Consider the following 27862-nt stretch of genomic DNA (forward strand, 5'->3'; position numbering starts at 1 on the left):
CGACCTTAAATTATAATTATATCGAGAATCCCTAATTAGTGCCGGCTGGAAGGCAACGTCATATACTGTGCCGAGATAATAACTAACTTTAACTCGCTTTTCAGACAGCCCGCCTCTAGCTTTCCTAATCTATAGATGTTCCTTATGATAGCCTTTCACACAGAGGTTGTCAGGGAGACGAATTAATCGATTCTCACAGAAACGCGGGCAGATAAACGGATAGTAGGTGATTAATTTAACCCTGTACCTGTTCTCTGGGTTCATTTTTCAGTTCTCATTTGATGCCGTTTTAAGACGTTTCTTTCAGTTTCCTGCCTATATATCGTTGTAGGAGGATGGAATCAATTTTTTTTTTTCTCCCCCTGGTGATACAAATAAATAAATCATTATGTAAAAAGCATTACAAAATGCAGATATCCTTACAGTTATTTATTTACGCATTTAAGAAAGTAAGAGAAAATCAGCCTTAACAGTTTTCCACATACTCAACCTGTAAAAAGCTCACACAGTGAACAGAGATAATCTTTTAAAAACTACATCCCCCAGAATGCCGAGCAGAGCAGACACTGTTGGGCTGACGTTGACCCCCTGTAGAGAGACCCCGTGGCACCGCGTAGTTGCAGCGCAGATTCAGTTTGAACCTGAAGCGGAGTGACCTTCCCGGGGAGTTAGTGAGAGCGATACAGACAGACTGGCAAGCACTCCCGCAGTTACACAGAACAGCCCACCGACATGAACAACAGCCTAGCCGGAGATGAAATTGGGTAAGACACACTACTCCTAAACCCGAACCACGGGATATCTGATCGGGACAGTGGAAATAACTACCGGGGGCCTCGGAAGCCTCGGAGTTTCCTGAGTGGGATATCCAGTAGAAAGGGGTAGTAGGAGTAAAGGGTTCCGTATATTTGTTTTCGTTGCGATGTTTTGTTTACAAAAATGTCAGCAAATTGGCAAATCTTGTCACTTAAAACAAGTTGTTTTTTTTCTTGAAACTTCGTGTATTGTTTTGCATTAGAGTAATTTTGCGGTAATACATATGTACATTTAAAAAGTAATCTAATTTTCACGTTGAAACTTGACAGACAGACTCCGGTTTACCTTTGGCAGGCTTGTTGTTATTGTGGAAATTAGTGGTGTGTTTATGGCATAGTACATAGTGCTATAACTTGTATATTTTCTGACGTCGTGTGAGTTGAGTTTTTGGTTTGCTTTAGTTTTATGTTAATTCATGTAAATATTTTGCCTTTCAGCTGCAAACCGATTAATCCTTACACGCTGGCTAAGACAAAGTTGTCAAACGTCTACCGCCCTCGGTTTGTGGTTGGAATCCGAGGAAGAGTGGCCTGGTTAGGTCTCTCTTCCGAGGTGTGTTGCAAATTACAGGTACAGCAAACCAACACGACTACACGGGGGTTCTGCAAATTTACAAGTAAAATGTAGAAAATACACGAATTAAAAATGACAGCCAACTGCCAAATTTGGAACAGACTTTTTTTTTTAATTGTTCAATGTTCTAGAATGGCTTACGCTTTTTACAAATGTTTTGTTTAATACCTGCTGAGATCCACCCTACTTCCCTGGGTGGTGAACAAAAGACTTTTCAGGTTTCAAAGAGCTATTTCTGTGTTATCTCAATCAAAACTTCGTGGGTTGAGAGGAACAGGAACAATAACTCCCCTTATCTCGCTTTAGTTTAGATGGGCACCTTTAGTAAATTGTTAGGGTTGTAAATTGTTTTTTTGGGCATGGGGAAATTACTCCCAGTGTACAGCTACGGTCTGTATAAAGTAAGGTGGCAGAACAAAAAATAGCTTGGTTGAAATGCAAAAGACAGTCAAACAGGTATTTCACTTTTTTGATGCACTGCTATAAAGATGATGAGAGCACTCTTTGTTTTTGGTGTTTGTTTTGTGTATTTACATGCATGACTTTGTTAGCTAATTCACAACTTTAAGTTTGATCGTAAGTGTGAAAAAATTCAATTTAGCATAGAGCTTTTTTTTTTTTTAACACTAAATTTTCCTTTTGTAAGTTTTTATTTAATTTAACCTTTTAACCAGGAAAGTTCTGTTGAGATTACAAGGGAGACCTGGTCTAGAAGGTGGGGTACAACACCAAAAGCACGCATTCAAATGAGCACAACCAATACAAACAAGCTAATCAAATTACCAAGTAATCCATCACGTATCCGACTGCGGTGGAACGAGAGTAAGGGAAGAGTCGGATAAATGAATCCTGTTTTAAATACCATTATACACAGCTGTAACAATTGGTACATTCACACAGCTTTTGTTTTGAGATTCATCTTTTATTAGGCGCTCCCGTGAATCCCTTGTTTAGAAAGATACAGGGTATTAATACTTGTGACAGAGTAGCAGTCTGCTGTGTGGGTGCGTGCATTCACTGCTGAGTGACAGGCAGGAGATCAAGACAGAGGTTGAAGTCGATACGCCCCCCGCAGGTGAACAGGATTTATTTACATATGAACACACTGAACAGCTCAAATGACATTACCACAAAAAAACCAACAAAAAAAACCCTTTAGCATTCCTCTCTAATCAAGACATGACATAATCTGTTCATAAAAGATCTCTGCTATGTAAATGAAAACTGAAGATGACTATTTTCTCTTTTGTGTGCCATTGTGACCTACCATAGCAGGTTGTACTTGTTACCATGAACGCCTTTTAATTTATCATTTAAGACAGGTCTATTAGTGGATAGCAAAGTTTAAGAGACTTGACTTACACATTTAATTTTTGCAAATATATACTGGTTGAAGCATTTTTTTGAATTGCTCATTAAATTGGTTTACAACATGGCTCGCTGCATCTGTAGAATTGGGAGAGTGGGTCTGTGCGTGTGGGTGAGTGAGGGTTAAACAAGTCACAGATAATTGGGTCATTTCTTCATAGCTGCCTTTTGACTTTGAGCTGGAACAAATGGGGACTTGCAGTCATTGTCCTCAACTGCTTGAACACCAGCTATAGAGATGTAATGTGTCTGCTAGTGTTTTTTTTTCCAGTTGGAAATCTGAGATGGCAAGGAGTCCATTGGGCTAGCACCATGCAAGAGAAATCAATTCACTCCGGTCTCCATCTGCCTGAAACACAGTTAGCGATATCACTGATGAACTGCTTTGCATAACATTAGCACACTATTTTTAGCTTGCATGAAGTAAAATTTGTGCAAGAGTTTAAAATCCACTTGTGGCCGGCAGTTTTCATGTTTTCCGCTGAAAAAATTAATTCAAATGGCAGGCAGTGTGTATTGATTGATTATTCAAGAGCCTTACTGATCCATGTTTACGCTTAGTTTGTAGAACATGGTGCTTGGTCTGTCTGGTCAGGAGAAATAACATTGGTCCAGAATGTACTAGGATCACTCTGGTTCTTAGGCTCCATGGTAAAAGTGTAGTGTGAGGAATACTGCCAGCTCACATGACACAGGCTTAATATGAAGAACAGAATAACAAATGTTCCAAATATGCTTGGTGCAAAAAAGGACATGTTCATGTTGCACATGGGTTCCCTTGATTAAGCCCTGTAAAATGAGTTAGCAATACACTGTTTGAAGTATGGATGTTACAACAATGTGCCATTGTTGAGATGTAGTGACCAAGTGGATGTTTGCATTGTGTTCAGGGAGCATTGTATTGGCCCTGGCATGCCTGCTGGGCTGGGAACGTGCCTAGAGAGTGAGAGGGGACACCTATAGGGATGGTTTTGGGATTGGTAGCGTGCCGACAGCCGTTTATAAGCTCCTGGGTGTAAAGAGGAAATTGGCTAAAAGTAAATTGGTGTAAAGAGGAAATTAATATATTTTAAGATTATCTATGAATTTGGGTATATTTGTTTCTGAAAATAATTAAGATGTGTTGGGTTCGGTTGGTCAAGTTCCTGTCGCATGGCTCCCCCTCAGAACTAGTTTCTTGTACTTCATTCCTAACTAGGACACTCTGCTATTTTGGATTTATGAGTGGCTTATTTGTGGTGGTCTAGGAGCTTTCCACACACTTTGTGATTAATGGAGTGCAGTGTATCCAGAGTCCCAGAAAAAAAACTGTCGCCAAGATTTCAGGAAATGAGGGAGCGCTCTACCTGGATTTATGAAGTAATGTACAGCTCAAATCTGGGACATTATTTCCATTAAGAGAGTGAACCAGAAAAAGATAACTAAGTGGGTCACCTCATTCTCAGAAGTAGGATATTATAGACCTAGTTTGCAGTGGAGCAGTTTCTAATGGGCTGCATGTTTAGGAGAAGAGAGACTGACAATGTTCCGAAGGTGACATTTCATTGAAACTGAGTTTTAAAATTGAAAAAGCAATGTGGTTAATTCAATGAGTGACGTTACTTAAATATTAGTAGAGTTTTGCCAAACCTGTTGGTGCCTTTTTATTATTTAATTGTTGCAAAAGGTATTTGACCAAAAATCTCAATTTTATTGCTGCTGACCAGACACATGCCAGATGGCTTGCATGTAATGCCAGCGGGTACCAAAACAAGCAACACAATTACATATTGGACTGCTTAAAGCTCAGTGTGTCATGTGCATGAAAGACTGGAAGCTGGTGAATGTACAGAACTGTACTGCACGCACCAACAGTGTGGTTTGTGTTCCACAAAACTGCAATCAAATTCTGGCAAAATGAACATAGTCATTTTTGCCTTGAATTGTTTTGTCCCAAAATGTATTTCCAGTACTAGTATTTTTTTTCTTTTCTTTTAGAAAGCTCTTTGTGGGCGGCCTGGACTGGAGTACCACGCAGGGTAAGTTAATAACTGCCCATCTGTCAGCTGACCTCTGCCATTTTAACACCTCCTCTATCTATGGACAGGGAGTCGTTTTGTCCAGCTGGATAAAGTGAAGCTTGAGAGAAGTTTTGTTTTATGTCCTCTTTGTTGAGTGGCATTTGTTTCAGCAGCTTGAATGTGTTTAATCTGCGGCTAGAGACTAGAAGGGTTCATTTTCAAGTGCTGGATATTGGACTTTGGATGTATTAAATAAAAATCCATTACCTTTGTACATTCAACACTTTGCATTTCAAAAACATTTGTGGTACAGATGTTTAAACCTGCTTGGGTGAAAATGTGCCAGTAACCTTAACTTCTGACCATGTAAAGCTGACTTATTGTACTCCTGTGATTTTTTTGGGGGTTCTGGATCATGGTAGCCAAACACTTTCAGACTTGGCAAATGTTATAATATTGTAGGATTCTCTCTCAAGTTATTGATACTGTTCAATAAACATTTGCATTCTAATACCCCTGTGTGCTTCAGGGATTTATTTGACATTTATGCAAGCTTTAAAGTTTCTAAATATTTTGAACATTTTGTAACTCATACTTGGCAGTGCTTAATTTTATGATGTTTGTGTTTGATGCAACAGTCTGAGTTCTTTCAACGCCTCCTGCACCCTACTACTAAGCTCCTTCAACTGTCTAGTTTGTTTTCTATAGTAATAGATTGCTCAGTATTGAAGAAGTCCACTTTTGGTGATTTGCTTTCCAGTTAACATGATGTGGGTCTACACCTGATCTGGAGCGTTTCTCTTCCCAATCTGAACCCACAGCAGCCCCAGGCAAAACATAGAACTGAGCTGCTTAAAGGGAACTCAAAAACAGAAGAGCACAATAGCTCATGGTCTTTGTTGTTTTTGCTAACTTCGTCTCTACTCTCCCCCCACAGAGACGCTGCGGAACTATTTCTGTCAGTATGGAGAGGTAGTGGATTGTGTAATTATGAAAGATAAGACCACAAACCAGTCCAGAGGCTTTGGGTTTGTGAAGTTTAATGACCCCAACTGCGTTCGGACAGTGCTGGAGACTAAACCCCATTCCCTGGATGGGAGAAATGTGAGTGCGCTACCATATCAGTAATCTTGGTAGTTGAAGAAGGCTTTATATAAATGTAATGTATACCCTGCTGCTGTAATTTAATGGAACCATTCCCTGTTTTAAAAACAATATACATGATATTTTCAAAGTCCATTATTTAACACGCACTGAGGTTCAGAGGTTTCTAATTCACACATACAGACGTGTCCTCTGTGAAACCTGTGAATTCTTATAATAACTAGCCAGGGTGCTCCTTTCACTCCCTTTCCAAAACCCTATAGAAATTAACATCAAATACCTCACAGCTACCATGTGTAAGGTGCTATGCATTTTGGAGGGGGTGTCCTTTGAGACTAATTTATAAAGGGCTGTACCCCTTCTTTCCACTCCTTTATAAATTCATATTGGATTTCAATATTCTTTGAGCTGTTGTATTTGAAAATATAACTGGCTATTCATTTGTGCAGTCTTTCTAAAATGTGTATTTCTTTCTGTTGTCTGTCAGATTGACCCAAAGCCATGTACACCCAGGGGAACACAGCCTGAAAAGACGCGGACTAAGGAGGGCTGGGTAAGGGAAACGCATTTATATGGTGCATGAAATATTGTTAGTAAGTCATAGGCAAACACTTAAATTATTCAGTTGATTGAATCAGTGAAGTAAACCACTGCTTTGAATGCTTTTACTCACGCAACTTTGTATTTCAGCACTGGTTCAGTTAAATCTTTGATAACTTGACTGAAACTGCTGTTTTTCCCTTATATACAGTATAACTCTTACATCTTTGAAATCGACTGACTTTGTTTGGATATTGTTTACTTTTTGGTTGAATTGTAGAATTAATCATCTGGAATATTAAATAATGAGTCCATAGAATATTTTAAAGAACTGTAATTGTGTGTTTAAAAAGCATGAAATCTGCTGACCAATATATACTGCAATTTGTTAAATGCATGTGCAGTGAAAAAACACAAGATGCCAGTCCAAGGGTTGTGGCTGCAGGTGACGTAATTACCCCTCAAAATAGAGAGAGCCAGGCCTGAATTATATTCCACTCTGCATTTATTTTTGCTCTCATATTGTACCGTTTAATCTTAACTAGTACAGTGTGATAGTTGGGACTGCCCTAGATTTTGCCAGCAGGATTTTTTTCTAATGTATGTCTCCACGCTTTCGCTCTTGACTTTACAGAAGGGCAATAAGAATGACAGCAATAAATCAAAGAAAATTTTTGTTGGTGGGATCCCTCACAACTGTGGTGAACCCGAACTCAGGGATTATTTCAGTAGATTTGGAGTGGTAAGTATGTACCGCAGTGGTACAGTTGCTAAAATTGTGGGAAAACCCCTGGTCTTATGGTCAAAGCTAAGATACTTCGAGGCAGGGTGATGGAATGGCTAGAGCTGTAAAGGTTTGTGTGGTTTTTAAAGCTTTAGAGTTTGGCTTGGTGGCCCAAAGGTTAGCGCTAAGGAGGGGAGGGGGGGGGGGGGGGGGGGGGGGGGGGGGGGGGTTATAACTTTGATATTAATTAGTAAAGCTTGTTAACCTTCGAATTCCCTGAAAATGAGTTTGATTGAAATAAATGTATATACGGTAAACGTTGGTAAAACCACTAGCTATTTAATTTTTTTTACCAAAAATAATAATTTAGAAATCCTCTCTAGTTTGTGTAGTTTTTATACTTGCTGACTGTCCCGTCTCGGTTCCGCTCTGAATGGCTGGGGATTGCGGGCAGTCATCTCAGTGGTCTGTCAGTACTGTAGTTTCACCCTGTTCTGACAGAGCTCATTGACTGAAGCAGTGCTAGAATGCTCTCATTTGTTTAAATGACTGTCAGTCATCAAGACCTGCCCCGACTACTGCGCGCTTTCATTTGCCAGCTACAGCACCTGTCATTCAAAGCGCCTACTTTGAAATTAGCGGATTAAGGTGTACGTAAGCTTTTGCTTTTAGGTATATGGTGACATTTACTAGTTTGAATTGAAAATGGGGAGCAAGAGAAAAACACTTAATGAATATTGTGCACAATACTCTGGTCGACGGCAGGACGAAGCAGGCCTGTCTGCCTTGCCTTCTACTGACTGAGTCAAGCTGTGCTGAAGCAGGAGAGAGGGGAGCTCAGACTTCGAATAATAAGTGCAAGTTAGTTCTGTTCAACTATCTAATGTTTTGTTCTGTGCATATTTTCACTTGTAAATTTATGCTGTAAAAGTCTGTATAATACACTTATGTGCTGCGTTTTCTACGATTTGAGACAATTTTTTAATTTGTGTAGGATCTTGATATCTTTACAAGGTATAGCTGTGTTGTGACCAAACGCTATTTCAGTTAGAGTATTGGTAACCATGGTTTTGTTGCATGGGGTTAAATGAGCCGTTTGTCAATGGCATAAAAAGTCTGTTTTTTTTTTTTAAACATAAAGGTCAATTTTACCCGTTCTCAGCTTGAATTGAAAAATAGATAGAAAAAAGGTAAATTCTTTCTAATAAACGTCGATGTTAATCGTTGATTTGGCAAAAAAAATCTTACAGTAGGAAGCCTAGATGTAATATCTAGATTATATCTGAAGGACAGGGGGCTGTGCTGGGCTGGGGTGGGGAGGCATAGTAAAAGAGCAGTAACCCTGTTCCTGCACTTAGTTAAGCATTATATACTCTCTACATGCCCACAGAGTGACCTACATGCTGGTAACAGCATTGTAACAGGAGTGACTAATGGAAGGACTCTGCATCACTCGCATGATGTCTCAAGCAGTTTTATGCCAGGTAACGTTTCTTAACAGTTGGCTGATGGTGTGACCTTTGTCCCTTTTTTTGGTGGTAGGTCACTGAAGTGGTAATGATCTATGATGCGGAGAAGCAGAGGCCCCGAGGTAAAAGCTGATCCAGTTTATTCTTTTCTTCCTTCATCTCCTCCTACATTCTCATGACAAACTATTCTGACCCCAATAGAGGCCAATTACAGCAGCATTGACTTTAGTGGAGGCTAAAGAATAAGCCCTTCAAATTTTCTGACTGGGTAGATATTGGGGGTAGATAAGGACACATTCATTTAGTAGCTTTCAATAAGGTGAATTAGTACTACTGATGTCTTGCAACTAAACAAGTTATATTGTTTTTGCTTGTCACTGTAGTCCAAAGAATGTAGGGGCTTTCTTTTCAAAGCTTAGGCTGCTTTTAACTCATTTGTTTTGCTTGTATGAAGATGGAAATTAATGCAAAGTAGTTACATCCGTTCCTTTACTAAACCGTGTTGACCAGTGGCTGTTCGTTTTAATTTCACTGAACTAAATTACAAAGTAGGAAATAGGGGTCTGATTTATTACAATTCATCTAAGCGTGTGTAAAATTCAGTTTAAGAAATAAGCATAGACTTTGGAAATGCGTGTGTTATTCTGGTTAAATTAGTTGTTTATTTGATGTTGACTACATTTGCGTGTGGGGGAAACTATAATCAGACTTAATTGCTTAGTAACAGGATGAGTAGAATAACATGGTACTATTTTTACTTCTAATTCTGTTGCTCCGGCAATGCTTGGATTAGGCTGTTGGTTGACTGGCTGATGCAATGAACTGTGGCTAGCTAATAGCTAGAGCAGTCATTGAGCGCTTCCAATATTTATATTCTGTACAACGCATGGGCTGATTTGCCTTATATCTGCTTTGATAAGCCAAGAGGTTTTTGAGAATCCCGAACATTATGGGCTGCTGTTTGTATTTCTTCAGATCCTGTTTCTGTGCTTAGGAGCGTACTGGGCCAGTGTGGAAGCTTCAGTCGTGCTTGGTAGCTGTTCAGGTTCATATTTATTAGTCACAGATTGCAAGTAGCCCCTTTCGAATGTAATATATCAATGTTAGAATCCCTCTTAGAATAAAAAAAAGAATAGTTTGTCATTTTGAAGTTATTTCATCTAATATTTCATTATTTTTTTATATATTTATATATTTGATATATCATATTGCATTATTAATTAATCTAAGTCTTAAGTTTTATTTTTTTATTCATTTAGACGCTGACATTCTAAGTTACATATTTAAGTGTTCCATATAACAGCTTTAGTAATGTTGTAAGTAAGCTGTCTCTTTCTATCTCTCTTCTCTCTCTGTGAATTGTTTGAATGTGATTAACGATTTCTCTTTAGATTTCTTTTCTCCTCTAGGTTAATTTGTGCTAAGTTGTATCACACAGGTACAGGCCATTTCCACAGTCAGAAAGGGGACAGGCTGTTGTCTGTATTGGTGGTCTAAACAAAGTTGGGATTTCTTTTTTTTCCTGCCCTTTGTTTTTGCCATAACCCAGGCTAAGAGTCAGTCTTATTTCTGTGTCGATAACAAATGTCACCCTGTATTTGTAAAGAGATGTCTCCTCTCAAGAGATTAAACAACTGACAGAGCCATCTGATGCAGTCATTTAAATGACTGAATCTGCCAATATTCCATATGGTAAAAGCACATGCATTTATTTTTTACTTGACAGCCAAGAAAAACTTCTCATTAATTACAATGATTCATATTATATAGAAATAATGACCCCCTCTTGATTTGTTTAAATGTTTGTATATGCAAATGTAAGGATAGCTATATACAGTAACTAGACTACACCTCAAAAGCATGCATTTTTATGTTCATATGTTCAAGCCCACTATGCATGCATAACTATACAACCATTTCAATATTACATGCCATGTTAACATTTATATTTTGATTGTTTATTTGAAGTACGTCTGTAGGAAACATTTGTTTCTAATGCTGTCCTATTTTGTTGTTTCATTGGGTTGGCTTCTCTGGTAAGAACAATACCTGTCTCCAAGAGTTGGCTCCCATTGTATTTCCCAGTCTCTCTCCCATAATTGGTTACTCCTTTAACTAGGAAAATCATATTAAATTTATTTGAAAATTAATTTGTCTGCTTGTAGCATATTAGTCCCTTCATTTATGCATTAGAAGTGGAACAAAAGGAATGTGGTTGAATTTCAGTAAACCGCTGAATAACAAGCCCAACAATAATTTAACCTTCACTGTGTGGGTCGTTGTCTGAATTAATCCCTACTGGACTCAGTGTCTCTCGTAGGCTAAGTAGATAACCCAGACGTTTATACTAGTGGCAGAAATGAATGGAAAGAGTCTTGTATTTACATGTAAAGGGGTGCTAAATACTCCACCAACTCTCGTTTTTGTTTTAATACCAACTTACAAGGTTTATGGTTTTGACAAATTACGTAATACACACTAAAAATAAATCAAACTCTGCCTCCAATATGCAATAGGGATTCCTTGTGTTTTAGTCTTAGTCGTTTGTCTAATTGTTTTATAAAATGTAAGGTCAACTTGTAGTTTCACTGTTTTGTAATTCAAATATACATGTTTAAGTAACAGTCATTTTAACAGGTAGATTTGAATAGATTTCTGTCTAATACAAGATACTGTCCCCTGGAACTTACACCACACCTTATCGAGCCTCTTCAACTATATTCAAACCAACTTTGTTTACACCTCTAGTCTTTGTCTGTGGGTGGAGGTGCTAAAGTTTTATATTTGTCATTTTATTTTGTTTAATTTTAATGATGCAGCTTGCTCTTGTTGCTGACAGTAGATTGAAGTCTGCTGGAATTAGTTTTGGCCTGTATCTTTGTGTTATTATTAATATTATTGTTATTATTGTTTTAGATCTTTCTCTTTGTTATTTTCCAATAATAAGCCTCTCTTGGCTAGCCCAAAATGTATCCCTTGGGGAAAGCTTGGAAAAAGTATTTCTATTAGAGATTGTGTATGTGTTCTTTTTTTTTTTTTTTCTCCATAGTTTGGTTTGTGTAACGCATTTAACAGAACAGTTACGGCTGCTGTCAGCACTTGCTGCAAAGCAGTATGCCAAGAGGGGGATGTCAAAAGCAGGGGGTTCGGATAAGACACTTTGGCACATAAGCAACACTAGGCCACCCTGCCACTGACCTGCTACCCACAACAGAGACAGTTCCCTCTTTCAGACTAACCGAACTTTTAGAAAAGACAAATTTGCTTCTGCTGTTAATTGCACAGGTAAAACGAATCCCTAAATGGTGTGCAGTGTTATATAAATAAGAAAGGTGTTGTTTTTTTATATTTTATTATTAGGTCACAATTTCTTTTTGAGTAAAATGAACCGAGCGACCCTTTCCTGCAACACTTAATACCTTCCTTAACAACACTCCCATTCCTTCCACGGTATCCTCTCGTAGAATGCTTAATGGGTACATAAGGACCTTTTTATTTTATTTACATAGTTCCATGTGTTGCTACAACTGTTTATGTAAAGTGTGTGTATTGTTTTATAAACAGTTTTTTTTTTTAAACTTAAATTGCATTCCCTGCCTCAGTATGGCTTCCCATGTATGAGCATGGACCTCTCAGAACTACATTTCCCATCATCCTCCTGCTTACTGGTAAATTCATCAGTTACATATGTGAGCAGGAGGATGATGGGAAATGTAGTTCCGAGAGGTCCATGCTGGTACATGGGAAGCCGCTTTGAGGCAGGAAATGCAATTTAAAAGTTTAAAAAGTGGTCAAAATGTAATCAAATAAAACAATAAACACACCTCATGTAAACAGTTGTAGCAATAAACATGGGAACATGTAACACAATGCAATAAAAAAAAAGGTCCTTATGTACCCTTTGTCTTGTTGTCCATAGGAGTTTTTTTTGACAGTCTGGTCAAGTAACACATTTTCATAACCAGCTGTAGATCCCTCCCAATGACATTTATTCATATTTTGATTGTTTGTGAGATTGTCAACCACATTTTCAACACAATAAACAATCATTTATAATAGAAAACCATGTATATAACATTACAAAGAACGTGGCCCAAATACAACCTTACATGAGTTCAAAAAAATAATGATAATCTACCCTAGAGTTATGTCTGAACTATGGAACCGTTATCTGGTGCAAATAGCTATTTAGCTGGCTTAATTAAAGGCCATAAGTTTGCAAGAAACATATAAAGACCTTTGATGTGAGTGGCAGATGAATAAAAGAAAACTGTAAAAATACTGATGCAATATTGCACAGCTGTTTATTAAAAAGTGCTGTTTTGGTTGTGGAGTTGTCAGCAATAAGGACTTTGTACAGTAGTCCCTCACTAAACCAGACATGTTGGGAGACAGACTGAAATAATGAGGTGTTTTAAATAAAACAAATACAAATGTAAAAAAAAATTGCACACATTTATAGTACTCAGTTTATTTTTAATGTATATGTCATTGCACTGTAATAACATGTTCTCTGTACACATTCCACTATGCAAAAATATGCCTTTACAGTAGGTGTACAGTATATAGTACAGTACTAAAATCAAATGAATACCAAGCATTTTTACTTTAGCCTGTAAGCTACTGGTAACACACAATAAATCCTGCTGTACTGTACAATACAGAAATAATAAAATATTTTAAATTGAAACAATTTTTTTTTTTTTTTTTTTTACCGTTAACTACTTAGAACGCAATTAACAAAAATAGGTCATGGAGCCCTATTAACATGTTATGGTATTATACAGTACCTTACATATCGTGCACACACTTTACAGAAATAAATACTGTTTAAGTTAACATAGAACATTTTACAGTGTACGAGTAACTGCAAATAAAACACTTAGTCTACATGTTACTTTTGTTTTCTGTTGTCGGACTTTCTTTGCAAAAGAAATGAAAAAACTTCATATTCAGAATTTGTATTATTGTAGTCAACGTCTTGCTTTTCGAACCACTTGTCTATCATTATTTCTGAAAGCTTCTCATCCTTTTCCAATCGATCAGTTAGTTTGAACTCTGTAGATTCTGAGTTTCATATGCCCGCTTTTAATCATGTACTTCATTTTACTGTAGTAGGCTGTTCTTTTATTTTATTGTAGTCATGTTTTTGCTGTCTCTTTGGATCTTGCAATTCACAGTGACCAAGTGTCGCACTTAACTTGATATTATCGTGGGGACATGTGTTGTGTCCGGTGTATCCGAATGTATGGTGTAACGGCGTCTGTAATAGAGAGGGACTACTGTAACTGACATGGCCATTTTTTATGCAATTTTAATAAACATGCTTATGTTTACTCTTCATTGAGGTTTGGTAGTGGTGTTCTAGTTAGAGCTCATAGATGCCCCACGGTCTAGGCCAATTCTGTGGTTTAGGGTCTGCAAAGTTATCTGAACCCCAGCATCACTATCCACCCTTGCTGGAACCCCTGGGCTGTCCCAATACTGTGCTTCATCCTGTGTTGTGTCACGACACCCTGCTACCTTGATTCACTCTTGGTTGTTGGCTAGGTTTTGGATTTATTACTTTCGAGGCCGAACAATCAGTGGACCAGGCTGTCAACATGCATTTTCACGACATCATGGGCAAAAAAGTGTGTAGTTGTAGTTTTATTTTACCCTTAAGATCGGACCGAGGCTTGGGCGACCGGGGGTTCTCCATTTGCCATTTTGTTTTGGGCAAAATTGCTTACTGGCCACTTTCCTGCTAAGTGGCTTATTGCCTCTACATCATCCTGTAGTGAAATGCAGAATAAGGATCCTCTTCCTAAACATAGTCTGGGATGTTGTAGTATCCCCAAGAGAAAAGGACCTGCTTTAAAAACATACTTTTCCCTATATTTTCCCTGTACTGCTTTAAAAGTTACTTTTCCCTATATTGCAAAATCTTGTTTTTAAAATGCCCCAGATATTGGTTCCAAATTCCTCTTACAGCTACCCGTAAACATAAGCATCAGAAACAATCTTAATGGGCATGTTGAAATGGGGCAAACTTGTAGAAAAGTACATTTTCTTAGTCCTGTGGCACACTGGCATCCTTTTCTCTTCTGGGAACGTGAGAATTAAGTAAAGGGAAAACCAATTTATTATTTTAAAAAATAAATGAGGCTTCCAAGTTCTCAACAACGGAATGAATCTGATTTTACCGCTTGGTAAAGATAACCTGAGCTGATCCTCAAGGTGGATCGGCACAAGAGCTGAAGCTTTATTTCTCTTCTGTTTCTTTAGCTAATTTCTTAAGATCAGTAACACTGAAGAGACAACGAGATCTCTTTACCTGTAATCCTTCACACACCGTCAAATTGCCCCACCAAAAGAGCCAGAGAAATCCGCAGTCGCCCAAGGCTTGGTTTAACACTACCTCTCCTTTATGATGTGCATGCTTTCCTCTAAATTTAATCTAAAATGGCTTTTTTTTAAAGGCCCTTTTTTAAACCACCTAATTGGAAAATATATTTATTTTTTTACAAAACATCCTAAAGGACTGGTTGCTATTTTTGTTTCTCTTTTTTTCTCTATTTCATTTTTTAATCTTTTTATTTTATTTTAATTTATACATTTTTTGGTCAGGTCACTTACTATTTGAACTCTCTAGTAGTTATTTTAACTTGTTATATTGTAATAAAACTTCCAATTAAGTGACCTCAGATGTGGAATCTCCATACTGTGTCATCCTGCAGTGCAGACAAATTGCCCTCTGGGATTTTAATTCTTGTACTGTTCAGTGTTTTAAAAGGGGTGATGGGGAGGGCTTTACTTTATGTGCACGAGGTTGCTAGTGTCTCAGCAAAGATAAAATCCTGCAATTTTTAAACCTTTTTTTGGAGTTTGGGAGAATTTCATTTTTACAAACATGTTTTGAACTTTGTTTTATGTTCATGAAGCAAATTACATTCATTGGTCACTGGGATTCGCATATGGACTTATTTAGAACTTTGGATTCTTCCAGCACTCCATACAATATACAGCTTCCATGTTAATGTGCTTTTGGAGGCCGGTTTCCTGAAAGACATGTCCGTGGAGTTGAACTTTTCAACTTTTTTTTTTTGCGCAGATTCTTCCCAGTGGGGAGTGTGAAGTTAATTAGGTCTTCTTAGCGGAAATGATCCTGCAGGGAGAGAAAAGACAGGACTGTTAAAGGACCCCTTCTTATGGCTTGAGCAACAGTGAACAGCTGTTAAACAAGTCCTCTCACAAGCCCCTGCTGGTTATTAACTGCCCTGCTTCAAAGAGCTATTGCTCAGGATGAACAGGGTGTTTGAAAATTAAACAAATGAACGTGGCAGCCAGTACACTTCTGGATTTATGCCTGTAATCTGCGAAATACAGATGTGCTAAATGTCAAATACTTTTGTTCATGGATATAGCATGTGTCTGTGCTTGCATGTATACAAAATCTTGCATGTGCTACACATCCACACCACACATAGATGTACTCTGTGTGTGTGTATATAGATAGATTGACATATCTATCTGTCTCGGGGTTCACTTCAGCCGTCAAACCATGTCCCCAAACTCTGACTTTCCCCACCTCTTTTGAAAGTTATTTTAACTTGTAACAACACCTCCTTTCTTGTCATTTCATTTAGTAACATACTGTGAAGTTCTATTTCTGAAAGTTGGTTTCTAGCAAGAGTTTGCTCTACTTGCAGTACTACCTTTTTACCTTCAGTCTCCTTGCTGCTGTGTCCTTCCCTGGAATAAATCAGCCCTGCTCCTCAGCCACTGTACTTGCTCTGACATTCCCTCGAGCAGAGATTCTCAAAAGAAGGTAAAATTAGAAACCAAAGCAGATCGTGCTACGTTCCAAATCCCAGCTTTGAGACAAATCGGGCTGCTCCTGAGCACCAGGAATCCATCACTCGCAGGTGGGAACACCAGGGAGAACTGAGCTCGGGAAGCTGCGCTGCGACTGGCAGCCTCTTTGCTTTGGCACGTGCTGCTAGTTGGGTCGGAGGGGAGAGAACAAAGATGCCATGTAAAAATGTAACTTGACCTTGACACGTATTTCATCTGCTTTCAGAGCCCGTGATTAGAACTAGTGAGCAGGAACAAAACAGCAGTGCACACACACTTCTGCATAAATACTGTACACTACCTGCACTCTTGGAAGATAGACAAGTTTGTCTTTGGTGGCTTTCACTGAGAATAGTTTTTTTTTTTAAAATATACAGATTGTTTATGTTGATTTGTACATTAATGTAACTCAGCTGCTTTTTTTTTTTTTTTTTTTTTAAATAATAATAATTAAAACAAGGCAACCAAATTTATATTTCCTTTTCCTATAGCCTGAGCTCCTTGCTGTAGACAGTTAAGCCTCAATAACTGTACAGTGTTTAAAAAGGTTTTCTGTGTTTTCCTTGAGCGATGGCTGTAGTTACTAAGAGTTTGGTTTATAATAAGGAGAGTGCCTTTGGGTGCCTCCTGTAACAAAAATAGTCCTCGTGTTATTCCTACTTCCTCTTGCGAAGACAGACAAGGTCAAAGAAAGTCGCCTTCCTTCTCTAAATCCTTAGCAAGCCAGCCAGGGCAACATATTTTGAGTTTTGTATTTAAAGATGCATGTTTTTTGTATGCGTACTCTCTTGAAAGAACACATATTTACACTGTGCAGTTCTAACAAATGCACTGTATTAAACAAAGTCATCACACACCAAGAAGAACAGTGACATGCACTCGGACTGACTTGTGCAAATGCCACAGAGACACGTTTCTCCATCCTGCACGTACTTGCAGTCTTGAGCAAGTGTTATTGAAACGCACACAGGCTTGGCAGTACTGCCCCTGCTCCCAGCTCTGGAGGACAGGTAACCTAGATCCCACTTCTGTTTTGGTGGTGGCGTAGAGAGGCGTGTACAGCAAGTTACCCGATTCTCAACCTCATGCACATAGAGTTTAAAAATAAAACTGTCTTACAAATTGGGTGGAGTAGCTATGGTGTTTGTTTTTTCAGTCTAATCGACACGGTATGAAGATTCCCTTAGAATTTGACTTTCAACTTGTCCATTTGTGTTATTATCTGCATGTTTGTTTACTTTTTTCTGTTAGATGTAAGTTAAGATTCTCTTACCACATCCATTCCCTTCTGAAATTATATTCCAAGTAAACAATTATTGAGATTCTATAAGCGTTAGCCTGGGGAAGGTAAGTCTTGATCTTCCATTAGATGTCTTATACAATATTTATACATACATAAGAAGGGCCAAGACACCAAAATAAATACGTAAAACAGCTGCAACAACAAACTCTATGTCTCTCAGGTAGGTTGTAAAAAGCCTTGCAAAAATGGGATGGGTGGGTTAGTTTTAAAATTCCATTAAAGCAACAGGATCTCTTTTTTTCTTATACATTATCAGCTGTACTTTTTCTAATTTGAATATACGATATCTTGCATCCTATTCCACAAAGATTGAGCCCATCCTTGGCTTTGCCAAGTTTTTAGTTTTACCTGAGAAACATATTTTTATAGTTTAAAAATATATATTTATAGCGGCCCATTTAAGTTTTATATTTTATAACTGTAGCTTTAAGTTACATAAAGTGCTAAGAGTAATGTTACTTACGGGTGTGATTTGATTGGGAAGGGGTGTGTGTGACTGAAGGCTTGCTGTGCCAATGGTCTTCTGCTTGTCCTCTCTGTAGGTGGAGGTTAAGAGAGCGGAGCCTCGTGACAGCAAAACCCCAGGGCCAGGAGAGCCGGGCGCTAACCAGTGGGGACCCAGGGCAATGTTAAGTGCAGCCAATGGCTGGGCAGCTCAGCCTGCACAGGGCTGGCAACAAGGCTATGCCCCTCAAGGTAAGTGGTGCTCCCAGTGGGTCTTCAAATGGAATTCAAATCAGCTTGCTTTAACTGCAGGGAGGGGGAGGAGGTGGTATTTTTTCAATTTGGAAGAGATTTAAAGGAATTGGAGACCCCGTATCCATTAGGATGGTATTTTGTTTTTTCCCAGCAGCTGGTGTCTAGAAAGTCTCTTCCATGGCAGATAATAATAATACTGCAAAAACATGAAGTCTGACACATGGTTTTATAACAGCAGACAGGCAGAATTCTCACATTAATCAACACTTGCTGAGTGAAAACTCAAATTAAATTTTTTTCCCAGGTTTGAGTCAGCATAGTCAAGGTTTTCTCAAAACAAGTTCTTTCTAAGGTTAAATGTCTATTATAAATGTACAAGTTACTCAACTGTTCAGCAGCTTTGCATCCATGGCCACACAGAAAAAACATTTTCCCATTTTCTCATTCAAATAGCAGTGCTTTTTTTCACTAGATACAGTGGACAATTCACTGCGACATGTAAGTTGTAAGTAATGTGGGGGCTACTTTTTGTGATAGTTGGTACAATTTCATTGTATCTTCCATACCTATAAAACACTTGCTGGTGGTGTATGTAGTAGTACTAAAAGAAATTTGACAAATGTTTCAACTGAACGTCAGTTGAAGACACTGACAGACTTAATGTCGAAACATCTATCCTTGAATTGTATTAGTTCCTTTTAGTATTAATCCGATTTCATGATAATATTATACATATAGATAATATCTATAGTCATATTATTTAAATATGTTTTTTTAATCTACTGTTTTAGGAATGTGGATGTCGGCAGGCCAGCCAATAGGTAAGTTGTTCTATCTTGGTAAATTAATTTCTGTGTGAGGAAAACATTATACTAGTGGCATGAAAAATTTGCACAAAGAATGAAATCTCCTTTCAGCATTATTGTGTGAGTGGAAATTATATATAAATGAAATCCTAATCAGGTAAACTACCTAATGTAGGTTTTATTGAACATGAATTCTATCACCTGTGAAACCAGGCCTGATTTTCCAACCCTGGATTATGAGTAAATTTACTCACTTTTAACAATTTCAGATGTATAAGTGTGCTTTGCTTTTACCTTGCTTCTTAAATCGAGTGCTCAGTTTCGCTCCGTTAATTACAACGTATATAGTATGTGCGTCTTCTGATGGCAGTTCAATGACTAAGCATTATATGAATGGCAGTGACGGATGTGTGCTGGTCTTTAACGCTGGTTTCATGGTGTGGTTTGTGTTTTTCCTCAGGTGGGTACGGGCCTTCTCCTCCAGCCGGCCGAGGAGTCCCACCACCACCCCCCTCTCCCTTTAACGCTTTCTTAGTCACCACCACCCCCCCTGGAGGGTACGGAGCACCCCAAGGATACCCTCAGCCTGGCTACGGCACCCCACCCCAGTATGGTGAGTCCCCAGACTCGGGCTGCAGTCTGAAGCTGTGGTCCCATTGCCCAGTTACACATGTCAGTCTTGTACTCTTTCACACAGACGAGTTATGACCACTCAGAACCAGCACTGATGCGGCATTTTGGTCTGTGTGAATTGCCTATACCGTCACAGAGCCATCATATTTTATGCTGTCTCTGAACCACCTCACGCCTTAACCCCTGCGTGAAAGACTATGCGTTACAGAAGAGCGGTAGTGGCCGTGGATTGAAAGTCAACATCCCCTGTGACTGTATACCGGACGTCATCGTGTTGCGATGTTACAATGGCTAATCAAGAATGAGATCTGGTAATTGGAGATGAGAAGTAGTTGAGGAATTGTTAACTTTCCAATGGTGGCAGCCACTAGATTGTACAGTAGAATTTGGGGGGACAGACCCTGCGCAAATCCAGTTAGTGTGATCGAGGGATTTCTCGAGAATACAGAGGAAACTCAAAGTGAGCAACGGACATAACAGGCTGTCAAATAAATAAATATAAATATAAATCCATCAAACCATCAAGGAAAAAAATTGTACCTATTGCATATACTGTCAACAGCTACAAAAAAATATGGATGTGTTGTTTTTTTTATATAATTGTGAGGCGAGTGTGTATTAAATGGAATGTCCAGACAGTAATTTATGTGTACAGAAATAAAATAATTTATTTTTATTATCTATACACAACAAAATAATTAAATAACAAAAGAAAACAAAATGGTGTGAGGGAAGGAGTGCAGGGGTGAAATCCAAAACAGACCGTGATAACTCGTCTTTAATCGTCTTCGTGGCAAACCATACATAAACAAAAAAAAGACAAAAGAAATGTTAGTGTTTTTTTTTAAAAAATCCCTCTGCACCAAACTAGTCTCTCCCTCCACCCGTTACGTCTCCTATTTTACTTTCGGACCAACCCCGAACACAGTAGAACGTTCCCTTTAGTATGTAATGTCCCGCCTTTGTAGTCAGTGGAACACCAATCCCCAACTGACAAGTGTCCTTATCCTTCACTTGACTCCAGTGGCTGGAATTTACATACTCGTACTTCCGCCCCTCACCAAGGTGCCGCCCCTCAAAAGATGACTTTTGCCATGGTCACGAGATCTTGGTAAGGGAAGTCCCGAGTTGGTTTGATGCCATCTACTGTCGGGAGGCTGAATCACAGACCGAAATCCCTTTGACTCATCACAATAATATATACAGTATATGCAATAGGTAGAACTTTTTTTTGTGATGGTCAACAAGCTACAACTTAATATGCTGCAGTTGGTGTGTGAATGAAAATAATATTAATAATGTGTCCCCACAAGTATTTTTATTTCAGTTTTCTACATATGTATTAATAGAGAGGACAAAGCGAGCACAGGGAAGTTTACAGTACACTACAGTTCTCCAGTGCCATTCATTAAAAGATAAGAAATTGATAATTTTTTTTTAAGTAGCTTACCTACGTTATTCTGCTTTTTATTTATTTTGTATTTTGTTCCTGTTGCCATGACAATGCTCTGACTGACAGGTTTGAAAGTTGTATTCATAGTATCCCTTTGGCGGCTGTTATATCCATAGATTGCGCAGTTTCGTGCTGAGTGAATGGGTATTTTAAAGAACGTTTTTGAGTGAAAGTGCCATTGCATGTGTTTTCCATCTCAGCATGTTTTTTTCTAATTTACATACAGTTTTTTGTCTCTTGAAAAGCTTTTAAATTCTGGACTAAAGGAGCACAGTGTTACTGAGCAGTGTTGCTGTATCTTTAGAGTCAGCATCCAACAGGGAGAGTTAAGTCTGCTGCAGTCGGCAGTAAAATTAACATGGCATTCTTGGGTTGTAACAAGTAGTCTGTAGCTGGATAATTCAGTGATATCAAACACTCTTATAGCTTCATCTACTATTTATTAAGCCTCCTAAATTATCTTCTTTGTAGTCCTCCAAACCAGCATTTAAGTGTCATGTCTTTACATGCAACCTCCATATTGTCTTTACATGTCCTCCATATTGTATGTTTATGTATTTATTTATTTTTGTTTTATTCTTGATTTGAAAAGTTCTTGAGTTATTCTGCCATATCGCAATGTGTAGGTTATGGATTTGGTGCCCACCAAAATCCTGCTGACCAGTTTGCCCCACAAGGAGTGCCTCAACCCCCTACCACGCCTGGTGCAGCACCCATGGGCTTTGCCCCTGCAACCACCCCCACTCAGGACATGAACAAACCCCAGGCAGGACAGCCCGAGTTCTCCTACAACCAGTTTGGTAGGTACTCCCCACCCAGCCAAGCCTTAGATCTGACTGATTCCCTTCCTCTCACACTGGCCCCTTGAGCTTTCACTATTATATCAAGGAGATTACAGCAGTTTCCTAGTTGCCATGACCTTTAACCATTTCCTGTACCTCCGTTGAATTAGAATGAGTTTCCTCTAACATGCTTTTCTATTATGGGAAACAATCCAGGGATTTACTTTATTTTATACATGCGATTTTGTTTAATTTTTATTCCCACACACACTAACAGTTATTCACCTTGGGATGTTTTCTGTAATATTTATCTCGCCAAGGTTGATCATTTCTAGAATCAATTAGTGACCACTTATTACTTTAATTTATTTTCCCCCAATTTGGAATGCCCAGTTATGTTTTTCCTCCACACCACAGCCAGTCCCTACACAGCACAGACGTTCTGAGAGCATGTGAGCATTCTCCCATCTAACAAGCATATAGCCAGAATCGCTTTTGCGCCGAGCAATCCAGAGCAGAAGTGGGTAGGCTACCGATCCTGGACAACAGAGATCAGCCCTGCTTTTTATCCACTCCAAATGTGCTCGGTGTCTGGCCAGTAGGGTTCGCTGTTGCGCAGTGAGGAGAAGCAATCCCTGCCGGTTTCCCATCCGCCACCCCAGGAGCGTCAGAGCCAGTGTGACGCCCCCCTCGGGGTCACCAGCAAAGTTTGGTCTCTTTGCACAGCCCGGACGCGAACTGGTGCTGTCCAAGCTGTGTGACTCATCCTGTGCTTCCAGCAGCAAAGCTTTAACTGGATGAGCCACTCTGGAACCCCCTAGAATCAACATTAGTCCAGGAAAGTAGAGGATCATAGCCATCAAATATCCTTTAAATGTGTAGCCTACTGTGCTATTTTTTTTTTACCCTAAAAATACAAGCTTTATACACACACACAGTAATCAGGGTTCTTTTGCCAGTAATACCTCTTTATGAAATCCCAGGCAATTCAGTACGAAGAGAGGTGTTCTTTTCAGGATTTTCCAGGTGCATCTGGGAGGCTTGAGAGGAAAGGTAACGATTGGTAAGTGGAATTAGATCATCCTTCCTGGCAGTGGTTTCACTTGGAGGAGATCTGTGGTTCTCTCGCACTCATTGCAGTATGTGTGGTAGAAGTAAGAGGCGTGTTGGAGAGAGGTGAAGAAAGGGGTCCCATAGATAAACCAGGCTTTCAGAAAACACTTTGCAAGCATTCATAAAGGACATTTATCTGAAAATGAAAGTTCTTCAGTTGATGATTGACTATTCTTTACAGAATATAAGAAGCATGTTATTGTGCTTTTAACATTCATCCATGGGGAAGTGTCATTAGCATACCTTGCTTTGAGCTTAATTTTCAAATTCTGCTGTTAAAATCGCCATTCATTTATGCCATTTTCCTATATAATTAACATACAGGCTTTGTCAGTTGGTATATATATTTAGATTTACAATTCTTATGAAGTGTGAGTATTTGCAAAAGGTCATTCTTTTATTCCCAGTTCATGTTAGGATGGGTGAAAAGTCTACAGATATTGTGTATTATAATGAATACTTCACTTTTATAGAGGCTGTTAATCTTTCAAGACATTGTACTTACAAGTTTGTGGTCTTGAAGCTATGTATTTAAGTGGGTCATTTTTTATTATCCAACACAGTGAACTTAGTAAAACAGGTTCAGTGACGCTTGGCTAATACTGCAGAGACACCTTTCCTCTTAGCTGATTGTGTTAAAATATTAAGACATGACTTGAGGTAAAGGTGTTCCATTATTAAGGTATGAGTCACGTAGCTTGCGTTTTTGGAGTGGTCCATTAAGCATGAAAGTATTAAACAGTCTTGCCTGGTAGACTTGTAGGATATGTATAAACTACTTTTAATCTCCTTTTCATGTTACTGTATTCTAGAACCAAATTCTGATCTGGGCTGCCAGAGTATTTCTGCAAGGGTGTGTGGGCTACAGAAATATAGGGTTTAGAACAAAAGTCAACATTGATGTAGGGAGTAAAGAAAATAAACATAGTAATAGAAACTCGGAAATTTAAAAATAAATAAATAAATAAATAAACGAAATTAACAAAAAATAAACATGAAAAATGAATATTCCAAGTTGTGTTAATATTGTTTCGTGAAATTGCTGTAGAAACACAACAGCCAAGTGGCAATGAGTTTTGCTCTGTGGCACTGTTGCCCAGAGCACATGGATGAATGTGTCTGCACTGTCAAAAAAGATAAATGGAACTTAAGGCATTCATACTTTTCTTTTTGTATGCAGCAACTCAGTGTGAATCTATAAAAGTCTCTTAATGTACAGATACAGAAACTGAAAAAAAAATTCTAAAACCGAATAATCATTTTAAAAATAAAAAACTAAATAGAAACAAAATAATAATCTTACCAATTAAATAAAAACTGACTGAATTAAACTAAACTGAAAAAAAAAAACACTGCGAAGATTCAAGTCAGGCTTTCTCATATCCACTAAACTTCACAGCTAGCATGGATGGTTTTGTAAACCATTTTTACACTTTTCTGAAGATGGTTAAGTGCTTTTAAGAACATGTAATAAGTGATCAAGAAAACATAACTGTGGATGTAGTTAACCAACTTCAAAATTGCTCTTTGCTGTTTTCATGGCATTTGATGCAATGCATGTTAAGGGTCTGGGCTCAGTTTCTCCGAAGCGTCTTTAACCTGCTTCTCCAGACGTTCCCAGACTGTTAAGTATGTTCAGGCCTGGTCTAGGTTAGCCGTGTTCTGCTCTGGGTTAGTAGGGTGTTTGTAGAATATAACTCGCCAATGAAAGAACATCATGAGTAGTGTTTCCCTAACCTTGTGAGTATCTGAACAGGATGAATTCTTAGAAGTGTTTTTAGGCAAACACCCTTCAAGTTAAGCTGTGTTGGTTACACAGGGATGGAAATAGCACCCCTATTTCTTAGCAGTTTCACCCATTCCTGGTTTTAATATGTGCTTGATTAGCCCCTGTGTACAGGTAACAAGCGCAAGTGTGTCTTATTAAACTCATAGCAAAACCAGGAATGGATCAAACTGCTATGCAGTGGGAGTCTTTACTTCCATGACTGGTTACACCTTGCATGAAAGATTAGTATTGAATAGAGATGCAATCTGAATTAATTGATCAGGGACTTGCTGCTTTTTGAACATTCGCTTGGGAACCAATGGCCTGGGTTATCAATGGGACCTCCTCCCTAGTGGCAATGTGCAGCAGACTCTCTTGGGTTTAGTCATCCTGGTCTCCTCGTTTCCCTAATAGGCTTGGGTAACTATCCTCAGGACCCGTCCGGCTACGGACCAACGCGTCCTTCTCAGAGTTATGGTCAGGCTGAGCAGGGATATAGTGCAGGTAGGTGGAGCATTGACTTTCACACCACAAACCTGCCTTGCTTCAGCAGGGGATGTTAAGAAGGCAGCGATGATGAACAGCACTAGTTATTTTATAAGTATTTTGTAAAATTATTTCTATATTTTTATTCTCGTGGGTTACAAGTTTTGATACGGCCTAGCTTTGCCGGTAAAAGGATGATCTAATTGTCATGAATGTTTCCATATTTATATAAATATATATATAAATATATGTTGAACTTGGCATTCATTTCTGTTTATTTGGAATTGCGTATGCTTCCTTTTGTGTTGTTCCTTGCTTTTAGTCCTAAACAGTTACCACTTTAGTTGTACAAAGATTGTAGGAGATCTGACTATACGATAGACTCCATTCATTTCTTGATTTATTTTTCCGGTGTTCATTTTGAGTTTCCCAGTGAGAGGTGTCTAGGCTTGTTCTTACAATGGCATATATTCCAATGAAGACACTCAATTTGTAGCGTTTGCATGAAGTCACTGTACGCATGTGCAATGAAAGACTGTACACAATGTTCTACCACAAGCCCCTCTTATACCCCTTGAGGAATGTACAGTATGTACCTGGCAGTGGGAGGCAAATATACACATTTAAACACGTTTTCATTGTAGCAGTGTCTTGAGTACTGCTAATCTAATTGTGCTACTAGGGATGGACACTCTAACAGAAGCTGAGTTCTTAGTTTTTCTTTCTTTCATGCTGTCAGTTTTTTGTTTTATAGTTTGTAAAATGTATGCAAAAGTCTTAACACATGACTACATTTTTTTTTATTTTTTTGTTTAACCAGAAAGTGTTGAAACAAGAAGTTTCTACACACAGTGGAAAGACAGTCTGTGAACCAACTCAGTTCAGCTCCTATCTCTGCATTGTGCCTACAAAATCATTGTATGTCATATTGACTCTCTCCCATAAATCTTTATAGATAAGTGCCTTTACTTGTAGGTGTGTTTAACCTAATGTATGTGGAAGCTGTAGGGTTTGGTTGTTTGTTTTTTTTTTTTTTGTTTTTTTTGGGTGGGGGTGGGGTGGGGGGGGGGTACTTTTTGTTGTTTAACTAAGATGTTTTGTGCATGCCCATATACCAAAGTGACTCAAGTTGTAATTCTTTGATAATAACTATTGAACTTAAGTTTGTCTGCAGCTTCAAATGAATGGGCTTCTGACATGGCAATGTGAACTAACCCCCAAACATCTTGAGAAATATGTTTGACATGAGGGATTAGTTCACTGTTGTGTGAGTATCCATATTAGCAGCCTTAAAATGACTTGTTAGCTGTAAGATAACACACAACTTTTCACTAAAAACCAAGACGACCAGTTCATGTTATCACTAGTGCCTTTTGCTTCTAGGAATTGGCATATTTATTTATTTATTTATTTATTTTGCGTTATGTATGTGTGTGAATGAATCTATTCTTTCCTTTTGCTTAATATACTAGTTGAGGACAAAAGTTGGAGGACACAGATAATCTGGGTACATTATTTATGTTCAAGGGCATCAGATAAGCAGGTCCATTCCTCTCCTAATGTCTTGTCAGACAAAGCCTAGATTTCCTTTCTGTGGGTTTGTGTGTTGCCATGTCAACAGCATTGCTCTAACCTCTTCTGTGTTCTCATCCAACCAGGTTACGGGCAGGACATGGGTGTATTTGGGCAGAGCTTCACAGACCCCAGCCAGCAAGCACCTTCCTACGGAGCACCTTCAGCCCCAGCATCAGGGGGCCCCCAGCTGGGGGGCAGCAGCTTCGGGCGAGGGCAGAACCACAACGTTCAGGGCTTTCATCCTTACCGCCGCTAGAGGCATGGACACCACAGAGATTCGAACAATAATACAACGTCAGGGAAATAATTCTGTCACAAAGGATTTCTGCTGGTATATTCGTACGACCAGGGATTCTGAATTTGAGGACTTGGTTTTTTTGTGATAATCGCATAACATACTTGATAGAATTTAAATTTGGGAAACAAAGTCAAATTCTTTAATTTTTTTTTTTAATTAATAATATAAATGAGATGCTCTATTTTAGGGGAGTGCAATTTTTAGAATCAATCAGACTGATCCTTCACCCACATCAGCACAAATTCAAACAAACAAAAAATTCTACTTGACGTAAACATTAACAGGGTTTCCAGTCTCTCTATTCAGCTTTAACTCAACTTCAGGGTTTTTCATTTTTGTGATTTATTATTATTATTATTATTATTATTATTATTATTATTATTATTATTATTATTGTTGTTTCTTTTCTGAGCCTTTTACCATTTATTGTAAAACTTTGTTTAAAGATTTAAAAATATATATGCATTTAAAAAGACTGCAGTTTTTTAAGAGAATTTTGTACTACATGTATGCTTT

The 27862-nt window shown here is 38.5% G+C and overlaps 1 protein-coding gene across 13 annotated transcripts; it reads left to right on the top strand.

The window, feature by feature from the left end:
- The first annotated feature begins 599 nt into the window (after nucleotides 1–599).
- dazap1 (DAZ associated protein 1) lies at nucleotides 600–27569 on the top strand. 13 transcript variants are annotated; one of them, XM_041230453.1, is made up of 14 exons: nucleotides 600–764; nucleotides 4735–4775; nucleotides 5695–5861; nucleotides 6349–6414; nucleotides 7036–7143; nucleotides 8668–8716; nucleotides 14145–14227; nucleotides 18276–18429; nucleotides 19218–19253; nucleotides 19699–19851; nucleotides 21951–22124; nucleotides 25402–25491; nucleotides 26294–26391; nucleotides 27132–27220. In XM_041230453.1, the coding sequence occupies exons 1-13, from the start codon at nucleotides 733–735 to the stop codon at nucleotides 26341–26343; spliced, it is 1203 nt and encodes a 400-aa protein (XP_041086387.1). In that variant the 5' UTR covers nucleotides 600–732; the 3' UTR covers nucleotides 26344–26391; nucleotides 27132–27220. The 13 variants fall into 13 exon arrangements, with proteins under 13 accessions (XP_041086387.1, XP_041086382.1, XP_041086383.1 ...); XM_041230448.1 differs by lacking the exon at nucleotides 26294–26391 and having other exon boundaries at nucleotides 19774–19851; nucleotides 27132–27569; XM_041230449.1 differs by lacking the exon at nucleotides 26294–26391 and having other exon boundaries at nucleotides 19224–19253; nucleotides 19774–19851; nucleotides 27132–27569.
- The last annotated feature ends 293 nt before the right edge of the window (nucleotides 27570–27862 follow it).

Source organism: Polyodon spathula, chromosome 27, assembly GCF_017654505.1.
Source record: "Polyodon spathula isolate WHYD16114869_AA chromosome 27, ASM1765450v1, whole genome shotgun sequence".
NCBI classification, from domain to species: Eukaryota; Metazoa; Chordata; class Actinopteri; order Acipenseriformes; family Polyodontidae; genus Polyodon; species Polyodon spathula.

Bases quoted from the DNA above. Each gene is read 5' to 3' on its own strand.
- dazap1 (XM_041230446.1), top strand. From the start codon at position 733: ATGAACAACAGCCTAGCCGGAGATGAAATTGG. The intron at 765-4,734 runs GTAAGACACACT...CTTTTCTTTTAG, and splicing joins CTAGCCGGAGATGAAATTGG to AAAGCTCTTTGTGGGCGGCC. The intron at 18,430-19,217 runs GTAAGTGGTGCT...TTTAATCTACTG, and splicing joins ACAAGGCTATGCCCCTCAAG to TTTTAGGAATGTGGATGTCG.